This window comes from Ipomoea triloba, chromosome 12 (assembly GCF_003576645.1).
Source record: "Ipomoea triloba cultivar NCNSP0323 chromosome 12, ASM357664v1".
Taxonomy (NCBI): domain Eukaryota; kingdom Viridiplantae; phylum Streptophyta; class Magnoliopsida; order Solanales; family Convolvulaceae; genus Ipomoea; species Ipomoea triloba.
This window is the reverse complement of record NC_044927.1, coordinates 26435198-26447590: the sequence shown is the minus strand read 5'-3', so window position 1 is coordinate 26447590 and position 12393 is coordinate 26435198. Positions and strand designations below refer to the sequence as shown.

The window sequence follows — 12393 nt, the reverse complement described above, 5'->3', positions numbered from 1 at the left end:
GGGGGGGGGGGGGGGGGGGGGGGGGGGGGGGGGGGGGGGGGGGGGGGGGGGGGGGGGGGGGGGGGGGGGGGGGGGGGGGGGGGGGGGGGGGGGGGGGGGGGGGGGGGGGGGGGGGGGGGGGGGGGGGGGGGGGGGGGGGGGGGGGGGGATATGGAGTAATAATTTTACTCCAAAATAAAACTAAAAATATAAATAAATAAATAAATAACCTTAAAATGTGGATTATTAGAACTCCAGAAGCATGATATTAAAAGAAATCTACCTTCCATCATGTACAAGCGTTAACAAAAGCAGTTCCCCTGTCTTTGTTGACAGCATCACAACATCATTTGCCAACCAAGCGGCATTAGCAGCATCAAGCTCCACACTGAAAGAAGTTCTTGAAGTTTCTGGACTGGAAATAGTCCAAACAAAATGCATACATAATAAGCAGTTTGTTAATAATGTCAAAGGCACAAATTAATTTCCAATTCGCTATGTAAGATAAAGAAATGTCTATGTGCCTAACCATGGCACTGTATACAATGTGATAATTTATGAACATGCAAAATATAAGTGGAACTGAAATAGAGTTCATCAAATTCTTAGAAGATATTAAGTTGGGAGGAAAATATATTGGAAAAGAGACAAATTGAAGGAGGATACTGAACCCTCACCTATCAACAGAGAGAGCAAAACTGTTTAGAGCCAATGCACACGAAGCTGACTGAAAAGCGAAAAGGTTCAAATACCATAAACAGAAATTACATGATGCAGCAAGGGCAAAGCATATCAATGATCAGAATGAAAAATATAAATAAACAAACAAATAAACAAATAGCAAAGAGCCAAAGATCTTCCAATAAAGTAGTCAACCTGACTATAATAATGAATAGTGTTTGCTCCAAGTACAAGAACTCCAGCAACAGGAGATGGCACCGCAAGAAGCTTATATGCATCATGCGGATAACTCTGGAAACAAAGAAGAATTTAAACGAATCACATTTACTAAAGGATGTATCCATCAATTAAAATCAAATAAAATTAAGGTTACTTCAAAGATTGCATTCTTAACTAGAAAATTTTACAGTATGCCTACAAGAATTAGTTCAAACTTGAAAAATCCTACTTCTGGAGCAAAGTTTTAAATCTTTGGTTTGAGAACTAAAGCATTTAGAGGAAATTGAAATAAACAATGCAAAATTTGATCAACTTTCTTGGTCCAGATTACATGAATGAAAATAACAATCACCAGTACAATCTTATTCTACTATCAAGTGCCAACCCAAACATCAAACTCTGTCTTCCTATTACTTCACTGAAATTTCATATGAAACTGCAACTTACAGCATGTGACCATATCAATGGAGGCTGCTTCAGTGTTGTACTTATACTGAATGCTGAAATCATACAAGTATGATGTTTCCATGAGACACGCCCAGCCCAAGTAAGCTCCCGTTCATGAAGGATAACCATGACAGGTTCAATATACCCTGTAGAAAGACGAATTTCAAACCTCCAAAAGTGCAAGTCATTCAAAGTGCCTCAACAAATAGGGAAGGTTTCTCTCATTTTCCAATTTTCCAATAGCATGACACATTTTTCCACCCAAAGATAGAGTCTTACATCACATACAAAAATTTCATGGTTTAAAGGATGAAAAGAATGCGCTACATTTAAAAATTCAAATTTTTGTCTTATGCAGTTGATTAAATGGTGCAAACAGCAGTTAATTGCAAAATACATCTTAAATACTTCTCAATATCATAATGACTTCTCCGTTTAAATCAAAGAGAAGATAAAATTTAAATAATAAAAAAAATTGTCTAAAGACATTTATAATGCATTTTACATCATAAAATAATACCAATAATCTATTCATTTCATGGTTAGAATTAGCATGTGGATTTAAATGTTAGAGATTAAGAACAAAGGTTAGAAAGAAAAATGACTGGAAGCACTATGATTAAAGCCTATTTTACCATTTTCTTTTACCATTAGGTAGGAGGGTGTAGGGATAAAAGTATCATAAAATTTTCACATTAAGATAGATAGGGAATAAGAGAAAGAAGAATATACTCACCATGATGGGTGGTAATAATACTAACACAGACATTGCTATAATTTAAGTTATCCATGCTGTAAACAAAATGAGTGTAGCTTTAGCATACTCACCATGTACAAATGTAAAATCTTTCACATGTTTCACATCAAGATCTCGTAGATTGATGATATGTGATGACTCAACCCGAGCAGAAAGTGTACCTCCTGCATTGATAGCATTGTCTTCACCAACTAAAGCAGAGCTGGCCTGATTACAGAATTTACCAGTCACAATTAAGAAGAAGAAGAAGAGAAGCAACCAAAGCTAGTGCTAGAAGTGTAAACCTCAGCAGCTTTGAGTATTATCATCTGTTGCTCAAAAACCAAGGCTCCAGCACACTTTCCCTGGGGATCAACCTTAACAAGTGGACCTCTTTCGAATGATTCTTTACCTCTTCTTAAATGAAGCCAATCTGGACCTTCAAAACAGTGCATTGAGCTAGAAACAAAAATAAGAAAGAGGGTTACCATGCATTTGTAAACTATATTCTGCTGAAAGAAGGTACAATGACTATGCAAGCGCTATCTCTACAAGAACATAAGAAATACAGGGGGAGCCAGACAGGCTTAGCTCCCTGGTTGAGTAGGGGGACAAGGTTCAAAACTGAGGCAGTGTGAGGATTATGCCCAAAGTGGCCAGATTTTTTGCCCTATCTTATTGTGATTTACATCCTCCAAATGCTGTTTCAGGCCTGGGTGTAGGGGCCCTTGGGGTGGGGATTCAACCTTTTGGGGGAAGAAATACTACAGGCTGTAGCTTCCCAGTTGTCTGTGGACACAGAAATCGGGAAGACCACTTAGATTCACTCACCTGATCCTAAGACCTTGTATGGAATCATCAAATTCGAGCACGGTAAACTTTGCATCCTCAAATGCCAAAATTATGGAGTCCCTTCTCTTCCCAGCATCAACTCCCCCAGCGGATAACACCCCCATCGAGTAAATATTCCCGTGTAACCTAAATAACACAGCCAAAAAAACCCTCAAATTCTGCCCATTCACCAATCCGTATGCAACAAGAATTTGACAAAACGCGTACTTGTAGTGGCAGACAAGCTCCAGAGAAGCGCCGGCAATGCCGGCCATTACACCGCCGCGCTTAGCTTCCAGCTGCTGCTTAGAGTCTCTGGAAGTGGCCTGCTGAAACCTAACAACATAAATTTCTAGGACATTAGCGGAGCTGACGACGAGGTTTGGGACTGGACCAAGCGGCTTGGCAGCTGGCCAGTCGGAATCAAGGTCTTCCGTCTGAACTTGGGGGCTGAAATCGGCGGCCGAGTGCGTGATGAAGCCGGAGGCGCAGTTCTCTATGCCGGTCGGCAAATGCATCATTCGATACGCGGCGAAGCTCATTTTCGAGATATTTTCTCAATTCGAGCTCCGGATCCCTGGAAACCAAGGGTTTTGCAGAAAAAATGCTTAAACCCTTTGGCGGGACGATTATGAAAGCTGAGCTCTTTTGGGAAGAAATTTTCAGAACGGCCAACGGGCCTAATGTAATTTTGCACAAACAATCAACGAGGTCATAGTTGTAATTTTATGCGGAGAACTAGGAATTTTGTTCTTTTAGTACCAATGATTCTATTACAAGTAGTAGTATATGTTTCATAATTTCTCTAGCTCTGTGTTGTAGTTCAAATAGTCAAATACTCTATACTTTCTTTATTTATTACAATCAAAAGAGTACATGATTCTATTACAAGTAGTAGTATATGTTTCATAATTTCTCTAGCTCTTGTTGTAGTTCAAATAGTCAAATACTTTCTTTATTTATTACAATCAAAAGAGTACCGCATACGTTCTCTATTTATTGCAATCAAAAGGGTCAATACCCATCACCTATGTTGAATAAAGTATAAAGTACTTGATACAGGATTTATCTGAGCACAATATTCTCTCAAAGAATCACATGAGTATAAGGTACTTGATACAAGATTTATCTGAGCACATGACAATTGTCACCAGAGAATTTTATTTTATCTTGAATTGGATATTGCAGTTGATATTATTCAGATTAACCCACATATCTTATTTTATTATTACATTGTACTCGTGTTTTACTGGGAGATTTAGAGTTACTTAAGTCTAATTACCTAATTACTTATTGATCTTTTTTATTTGGGTCGGTCAATTAGCTAGGATTAAAGGACGAAATCACCCAAAGAGCCCCTTTGGTAACAAGGCTTTCAGTAAATCAAAGGATTTAGGCATTTAAGTTGCAGAAATGAGATCATAAAGTAATGGCAAAGCAATTCTTCACATTTATGAACAAAAACAGAACAAAATGTTTGTTGGGTAAGAGAAAACAAATTGCTGCAGTCTGCAGCAAAACACTAGGCTAACACAGTCTCAAAGTTTCAACAGCACTTCAGTCTTCAATGATCCTCCAGACAACAACCAAACTGTCAATTGCTTAAACCGTCAGAAGTGGCTATTTGAAGCTTAATATGATATCCTTGTCAATCTGCATAACACAACAACAGGGCATCAAACAAGATAACAGTAAAATCATTGCACCCCACAAGCCAACTCTCAACCATCGAACTTACAGTTTTCGCTAGCTCCTTGGCCTTCTCATCGGTAAAACCAAGTGTGGCCATTACTATATGCCCTGCTGATACCTCTTGTGCCCAAATACCAAGAAGCAAATGGGATACAGTCAACTCTCCATCCTCGCCTGCATGTCACGTGAGAACCAGTAAACCATTTGTCAGGCTAGCCAAGTGATGGGAATACTTCATAAAGACTGTCATGGATATATTTCAATTCAGGCAAAACATTCAGCATCTTGAATCATGGCATAACAATTCCAGTAGTTGCACATTTATTGTGGAAATATTTCAGGCAAAAATACCAATTTTGCCCCTATGTTTTACTGTCAATTTCACATAATATTTTCAATATTTAGGTCAATTGGAACATTTCATTACTAGTTTTTTTTATTTGACCATTCCATGTGATCACTTTAACCCACCACCTTTAAACATTAAAAAATAATAATAATAATAATAATAATAATAATAAAGAGTACAAAATTTTCAGCTCTCATACTTATCTGCAAACGTCATTTTCCGCAGCTTGCAGAGCTGAAATTTTTATTTTATTTTTTCCTTTTTTTATATGTCCATGTTATATGTTAAAATAATTGCATTGAAGGATCATGTCAAAAAATGGGTGATTTGAATGGATTGTAATAATAACAAAATGATCAAAGTGACCAAAATATTAAAAACAAAAACTAAAATTGACCAAAAAATAAGATATGACAAAATTGACTAAATTGATATTTTAGGCAAATATTTCACTGCCAACATACATTTATTAGACAAAGTGCCAACATAAAGAACCAAGGTCAATTAATAATAAAAGGGTAATTCTTAATAATTGTCCTTGTAACCCACAAGCTACACTGACTACATGGTCCTTAATATGTTAGTATAGTGTGTCCTTTCTGCAAAACCAACTTTCCAACTGAGAAAGAAAGATTTGCAATAACAAAAATAATAATAAAACCAATCATAAGTGATAGCTTTGAAGTAGTTTTGCAAGCAGAACTTACCAAATGCCATGAAATCACATCTATAATTATGCATGTATCATCCAATCTAATACCAAAATAGTTCTTCGATTCACATATAGCTTAACTTCAAGACTTGCAGAAGAGTCAGAAATTCAGCAGAGCCCCTAATGTTTATGAGAATATTTGCATCTACAAATAGAGTACTTCCTTGTATTGTTTTAACTGTAGACACTATGAAGTACTCTTCTTCTTTTTAGCTAATTTTGATAAGTCATGATAAATATATGTTTATACAGAATTGAAGAAACCATGACAAGCTCCAACAAAAACATACTGAACAAATTCAAAATAATCTAGGCATTGAAATTGAAGTGTAAACAGCAAGTCACCAGGCTTTAATATATCCAAGGCATATGCATATGGAGAGTATACCTGATTTCAGTTTTTCATCAACTGCCCATTCAAGAGCCTTCCGAGCAGGTTTCGTCAGAGGAGGATACTCAGGACTGAAAATGTATATATCAGATTGACCAAGTAGCTTCACAGTTTCGTCTCGCGCCTTGAACAGTGTAACGCCACTTTCCCTCAAAGCCTTAGCAGCCAAACTGGTTCCTGTAAAACCAATGTTTCTCTGCATATTTAAAGAATCATCCAAATGAAATATACAAGATGCTAATACCAAGACATCGATGAATTTAGAACTACATTATGAAAACATGCATTAGGCAATTTGAACTAGCTATAAGCCCAAACAAGCTCTCATAACAATGCTCACTAAATGCATTGATTTAGTATGGAAACCAAAAGGCAGCAATCGCGATGGGATAAGTGAACATTAACCTTCAACCAAGATACCCATGAGCAAGGCTTCAGTGCCAGTGGTGGTGTACCTGAGCTTTCTAGCTTCTAATTCGGCCATTACGAAAGCCTTTAACGCCCTGGCTGACCATCTAAACAACAAATTAAAGCTCTAAGTGGAATTCATAACACAAAAACCTAAAACTGCAATTACTAAACGGAAATGCAACATACTAAATAGACTCACTTAGGTTGTTTCCCAGAAGGAGCTTTTTCTACATCCCTGCAAAACCAAACAAAGCAGGAGTCATAAACAGAACGGCATAACCTCTCGCACTATTGATTTACCAAACGCGTAAGCGAACAATGAAGCCTACGTAGACGGGAGATCGAACGCGACTGTTGCAACAACGCAACTGCGTCGTTTTGAAGTGGGAACGTTCCAATTCGAAACACGAATCGAGAGTTCCCGCCCGAGGAAAGAGCAAGGTAGAGATTTCAGGTTGGGAGCTGGAGAGTTCTCAGATTGTGGTCGTTTGCAAGACTGTGAAGGAGACGGGATCGAAAAGAATGACAAACTGTGAGTGGCCATTGGAGCTCTCCCGAAACTCTAATTGATTCGATTGAAAATCGAAAACGAAGCTCTTATTGATCTTAGTATTTCTTTATCAATGGTTCGTTTTCTTGCTGGAGTGTTTGAAGCTTGCAAGCTTCGCTGAAATGGATAGCACCCGGAGTAGCAGACGGCAACTGCTAAACAGGGTCGAGAAGGATGATACTGGGCTTCTAACAGTTCCTCTCATTACCCAATTGGTCGGCCCAGTCCAGATAATATGAAGAATGGCCTGTTTGCGGCTGCGGGCCGGTCTAGTCCTTGATTTGACCCATTTGTTGGCTCCGCTTAACTAGCCAAATTTTACTATGTACCATGAACTAGAACGACATCGTTTTGATTTTATTTTTATTTTTTTAAAATCATTATTAATGATTTTTATTTTCATTTTCCATACACATACTAATTTCAGTATAATTTTAATTATATTTCATCTTCATTTTACAGTATACATATTTGTATGATATATGTTATCCAGTTTCATTTTTATGCACAATATGTTATTTATAACAACATTAAAGTATCATTTTAATTCAATTACATGGTCATTTTATAATATACATATATGTATGAATAGAGCTGCCAAAATGGTCTTTGGGCCGCCCCACCCCACCCCCTACTTAGGTAAGGTGTGGGCTTTGAAAAGTATGTCAAGCCAAAGAGCATGCTTTTTTATCTGCCCCACCTAGGGTCAATTGTTATGCCGTGGACCCGGGTGCACCTTGCAAGGTGCACCCGGGTCCTTAAACGGCGCCGTTTAATGGAATGGTGTAACGGTGCTGTTAGTGGCACCGTTACACCCAGCCAATCAATTTTTATTTTTTTTTTGTAAATATATAATCCAAATAAGTCTTCTCAAGCAAGTTACTGCCGTGCGCTTCGCCGTTTTCCGATTTCAACGCCGATTCCCTTCCTCCGCAAAGAGCATTTCGCCGTTTTCCGACATACTCGCATCGCCGACGATCACTACAACACTCGTTCCCGGAAATTTTTGCATACTATCAGCAGTCTTCACACTAAGCAACAGGTATTTCTTCACATTTTTTATATTTTGGGATTTTAGTTCAAAAATTTTACGTTTTATTCAATGTTTTGTGATTCTTAGTAGTTTAATGAGTTTCTCTGGAGTAGATTTCTATTGTATATAATATACAATGTTAATAGTTTAATCTTTGTGAATGTGAGATTATAATTTTGTGACCTAGAGTTTAATCTCTGTGAATGTGAGGTTTTCAAAATGTGAATATGGAGAATATGAAGCGTGAAAATGGAGTTTTGAATGTCTAAATGCATAACATTGATAAATATAATTAAAAAACATATTGCCCTTGAAATGTGTGAATGTGGAGTGTTCAAACTGTGAATATAGAGTACTGCTTCTGTGAATGTAGTGATTTGAGTGTGTGAATGCATAACAGTGTTGATATAAGTACTAAACATGTTGCCCCTTAAATGTGTGAATCTAGAGTTTTCAAAATGTGAATACACAGTATATGGTATGTGAATCTAGTGTTACGAATGTGTGAATGTAAAGAGATAGTAATAGGATTACTGAACAATTATCACTGAAATGTATGAATGTGTTGTTTTCTAACTGTGAATATAGAGCATTGCTTCTGTGAATGTAGTGATTTGAGTGTGTGAATGCATACCAGTGTTGATATAAGTACTAAACATATTGCCCCTTAATGTGTGAATCTAGAGTTTTCAAAATGTGAATACACAGTATATGGTATGTGAATCTAGTGTATTGAATGTGTGAATGTAGAGAAGATAGTAATCCTATTACTGAACAATTATCACTGGAATGTATGAATCTGTTGTTTTCTAACTGTGAATATCTAGTATAGCTTATGTGAATATATAGTTTTCAATGTATGAATCTATAGCCCTGTGGTGTTCTGTTTTTTATTTCTAAATTATTCAGTGGTACAATTGGCAGCAATGGTGAACACAAGAGCTATACTTCCCTCTCAAGCTGGAGAGGCAGACAGTTCAGACTCGTCTATCCCAGCCGAAGTAAGAACAAAACAGCGTAATGATAGGCCCTCTGCCGCTGAAAAACAAACAGGGAAGAGGAAATCAGTGGAAAAAGGGGAAGGTGGTCGCGCTGAAAGAGCAGCAAAGAGAAAAACTGCAAGAAAAAATCCATGCACAGATGAGGATGAAACTGTAGAGAAACAACAGAAGACATGGAATACAAGAATGAGCCCGAAAATCGTGGCGGAGTTTGTTCAAGAGCTGACTGATGAACAGAAAAGGGCCGTGGAAGAGATCAGATTTGGAGGGATATTACACCTCCAACTAACAAAGAGTGAAGGCCCTCTAATGAAGTACTTGATTAGGCAGTTCGATGTTTATCGCTCTGCAATCCAACTTGAAGGGGGTGAATTGCTGCTTATAGAAGAGGATGATGTTCAAAGAACATTGGGGATCCCACAAGGGAGCAACGTGGTTGAGGAGGCCACAAGATTTGAGCATCTGTCAGAAGATTGTGATAGTGCAGCGTATGCCAACCTTGTGGCATCATGGAGGGAGCGATGGGGGATTGATGGTAAATCCCCAATCACAACATCAATGCCCGGGCAGATTCTGAAAAGAGGAGACCATGGAGATATGTTTAAACGCGACTTTGTCCTATTTATAGTATCAGCAATGCTGTGTGGCCACCAAGATAGGTGCTGCAACTTTAGGATTCTAAAATCCTTGATAAACCTTGACCAGATCAAGACCTACAATTGGTGTGCCTATACACACAAGTCTATGGTCGACTCCATTCAATCTTTTCAGGAAAATGGCAAACAATTCTTCACTGGACCTGTTGCATTCATCCTAGTAAGTTCACTTTATTTCAATTTTACATTACTATTTTTATAAAATAATGACTTATTTGTTTGTGAATCTAATGTATTGAATCTGTGAATATATGGATATGAATGTGTGAATCTATAACAGATAGTAATATAATTAATGATATCTGTGAATATATACTTGTCAGTTTGTGAATATATAGTATTGAAGGTGTGAATATATTGACATGAATGTGTGAATCTAGAACAGATACTACTGTAATTGTTGAAATATGTGAACAAGTATAACTGAAATGTGTGAATATGAACCTTTCAAACTGTGAATCTAATGTATTGAATCTGTGAATATATGGATATGAATGTGTGAATCTATAACAGATAGTAATATAATTAATGATATCTGTGAATATATACTTGTCAGTTTGTGAATATATAGTATTGAAGGTGTGAATATATGGACATGAATGTGTGAATCTAGAACAGATACTACTGTAATTGTTGAAATATGTGAACAAGTATCACTGAAATGTGTGAATATGAACCTTTCAAACTGTGAATCTAATGTATTGAATTTGTGAATATATGGATATGAATGTGTGAATCTATAACAGATAGTAATAGTGTATTGAATATGTGAATATACTATACTGAGTCTGTGAATATATGGACATGAATGTGTGAATATGGGCTTTTCAAACTGTGAATAACCTTCAATTCTAACTCCCTGTCTTGTGCAGCTTGTGTACTTTGACCGAGTACAGTTCAAGGGGATGAGAGTGAATAGAACATACCCAACCATTGTTGGGTGGAGTGCTGAACTTGCAAGAAAAAGGGTTAGAGAAGAAAACAAAGCAGGGTCATTTGGAAGGGGGACAGTGCTCCCTAGAATATCAAAACCTACTGATATTGCTGCTGCCACCTCCAGGCAAAATGATCAACCTCCTGTTGCTGCATTGAATATCCCATCATCAAGCGTAGATAAGGTGGCCGGGATCCTACAAAAGTTGGCTTCGACAGTAGGAGAGTTTGGTGAGGCTATGACTGAAATTGGAAAGCAAGGAGCACCCGTAAATGTTATGAGGAAGACATTTTCGGGCTTATCAAACATGCTAAATGTTGCCAGCACCATAGAAGCCATTGCAACCCCAACATCCTCCCAGCTAGACGACATCTTCTTTGGTAGTGAAAGCTTCACTACGGCTGTGGATGCCCTTGTCGAAGCCTTTGAAAAGACAAGGAAGCAAATAGACCCTAATGCCCCTCCTTTTGACTTGGGGCTATCTCAAGCAACACAGCCATCGGACCAAATAGATGCTCCGACCTTTGATTTGGGGCTGAGTCCATCACCAGCAGCAGCACAGCAACAGGAGGGGGATTTAGTGCTGACTCCACCACCACAACCAGCACAGCAGCAAGGGAGTGATTTGGGGCTGACTCCAACACCACCACCAGCACAGCAGCAACAGAAGGACAAGGAGCAGCAGCAAGACAAGGAGAAAGAGAAGGAGAAAGAGCAAGAGACAGAGGATGATGCAGGGGGACCGGGGATTGATGCCCTGGTGGATAGAATTGCAGGGGGGGGACCGGGGATTGATGCCCTGGTGGATAGAATTGCAGGGGAAGGACCGGGGATTGATGCCCTGGTGGATAGAATTGCAGGGGAAGCCACAAAAGATGCAACATTTTCAACCCCTGCTGTGACTAGAGTTCCTTTTCAAAGAGCTGATTCCCCTGCTGATGAATTTGATAGGTAATGGAATACTTTTACTTAGCAGACTCTAGAACTTAGACTACAAAGAATGATCTTAGTACTATGTTTTTGTCAATCTATAGAATGGCTGTAAAAGTTAGCAATGAAGCCCTAAAATGTTATGAATGTGGACTACAAAAAATGTGAATGTTTAGTATGCAATATATGAATATAAAATTATGAAGCTGTGAATCTGTGACAGAGGTGAATCTGTGAAGCTGTGAATATGGAATATATAAACTGTGAATATACAACATTAAAGCTGTGAATCTGTAAAACTGTAAATCATTTAACAATTTGTGAATATATATATAACAGATGGTGAATATACAATTAACAATTTGTGAACATAGGGATCTAAAGTTGTAAAGAAAGCATTGGGACACCTAAAACTAAACACCTTTAGGCTAAACCTCCAAAATTCTAAATTGTGAATATAGACCTCACAGATTGTGAACATAGAGATAACAAGGTGTGAATATATGGTTCTATATTTGGTAAGCATAAGCTTCTGTTTTTTGTTGACTAAATACTTCTATTATGTGAACACAGTGCATTGGCCGAGAGTGAATCGGACGTTGAGGATGTCATTACTAGAAAGAGGCCTCAACGAAAGTTCAAAAACATCCCCCTCAACCTACGGTCTCCATTCTGGAACGAGCATGGGATGAAAATAAAAAATGCCACTGTCCCAGATAAACTCCTTTCGAACTATGCATTTGTACAAGTTTCTAGTGAACATCCTAAAGAGTATGTTCCATCTAAATATTTATTAATTACTTACATTAATGTGAATTGGGTAAATTTTCTATTTTTTTTT

At 38.0% G+C, this 12393-nt stretch overlaps 2 protein-coding genes across 3 annotated transcripts in view; both read right to left on the bottom strand.

Annotated features, from left to right (window-relative positions):
* The window catches only part of LOC115999137 (cleavage and polyadenylation specificity factor subunit 1), a 16568-nt gene extending 13016 nt beyond the window's left edge, over nt 1-3552 (bottom strand). The window contains exons 1-8 of one of the 2 annotated variants that reach the window (XM_031238919.1): nt 3122-3552; nt 2894-3040; nt 2368-2521; nt 2155-2290; nt 1327-1472; nt 856-951; nt 657-706; nt 263-394 (exon numbers count right to left, since the gene is read on the bottom strand). In XM_031238919.1, coding sequence (XP_031094779.1) covers nt 263-394; nt 657-706; nt 856-951; nt 1327-1472; nt 2155-2290; nt 2368-2521; nt 2894-3040; nt 3122-3435 — 1175 coding nt within the window. In that variant the 5' untranslated portion in view covers nt 3436-3552. The remainder of the gene's footprint in view (nt 1-262; nt 395-656; nt 707-855; nt 952-1326; nt 1473-2154; nt 2291-2367; nt 2522-2893; nt 3041-3121) is intronic. The other variant, XM_031238917.1, reaches the window with a different exon arrangement.
* Nucleotides 3553-4315: 763 nt separating this feature from the next.
* On the bottom strand, nt 4316-7136 carry LOC115998296 (ATP-dependent Clp protease ATP-binding subunit CLPT1, chloroplastic-like). Its single transcript, XM_031237830.1, has 6 exons — nt 6778-7136; nt 6648-6683; nt 6443-6552; nt 6035-6214; nt 4632-4759; nt 4316-4546 (listed from the first exon to the last, which is right to left on the bottom strand). The coding sequence occupies exons 1-6, from the start codon at nt 6990-6992 to the stop codon at nt 4514-4516; spliced, it is 702 nt and encodes a 233-aa protein (XP_031093690.1). The 5' UTR covers nt 6993-7136; the 3' UTR covers nt 4316-4513.
* Nucleotides 7137-12393: the final 5257 nt, after the last annotated feature.

Excerpts from the sequence above, each read along its gene's own strand:
- LOC115998296 (XM_031237830.1), bottom strand. The coding sequence starts at position 6,992 with ATGGCCACTCACAGTTTGTCATTCTTTTCGATCCCGTCTCCTTCACAG. Across the intron at positions 4,760-6,034 it reads TGATGAAAAACTGAAATCAG|GCGAGGATGGAGAGTTGACT; the intron begins GTATACTCTCCA and ends CGTGACATGCAG. Across the intron at positions 4,547-4,631 it reads CCAAGGAGCTAGCGAAAACT|ATTGACAAGGATATCATATT; the intron begins GTAAGTTCGATG and ends TGTGTTATGCAG.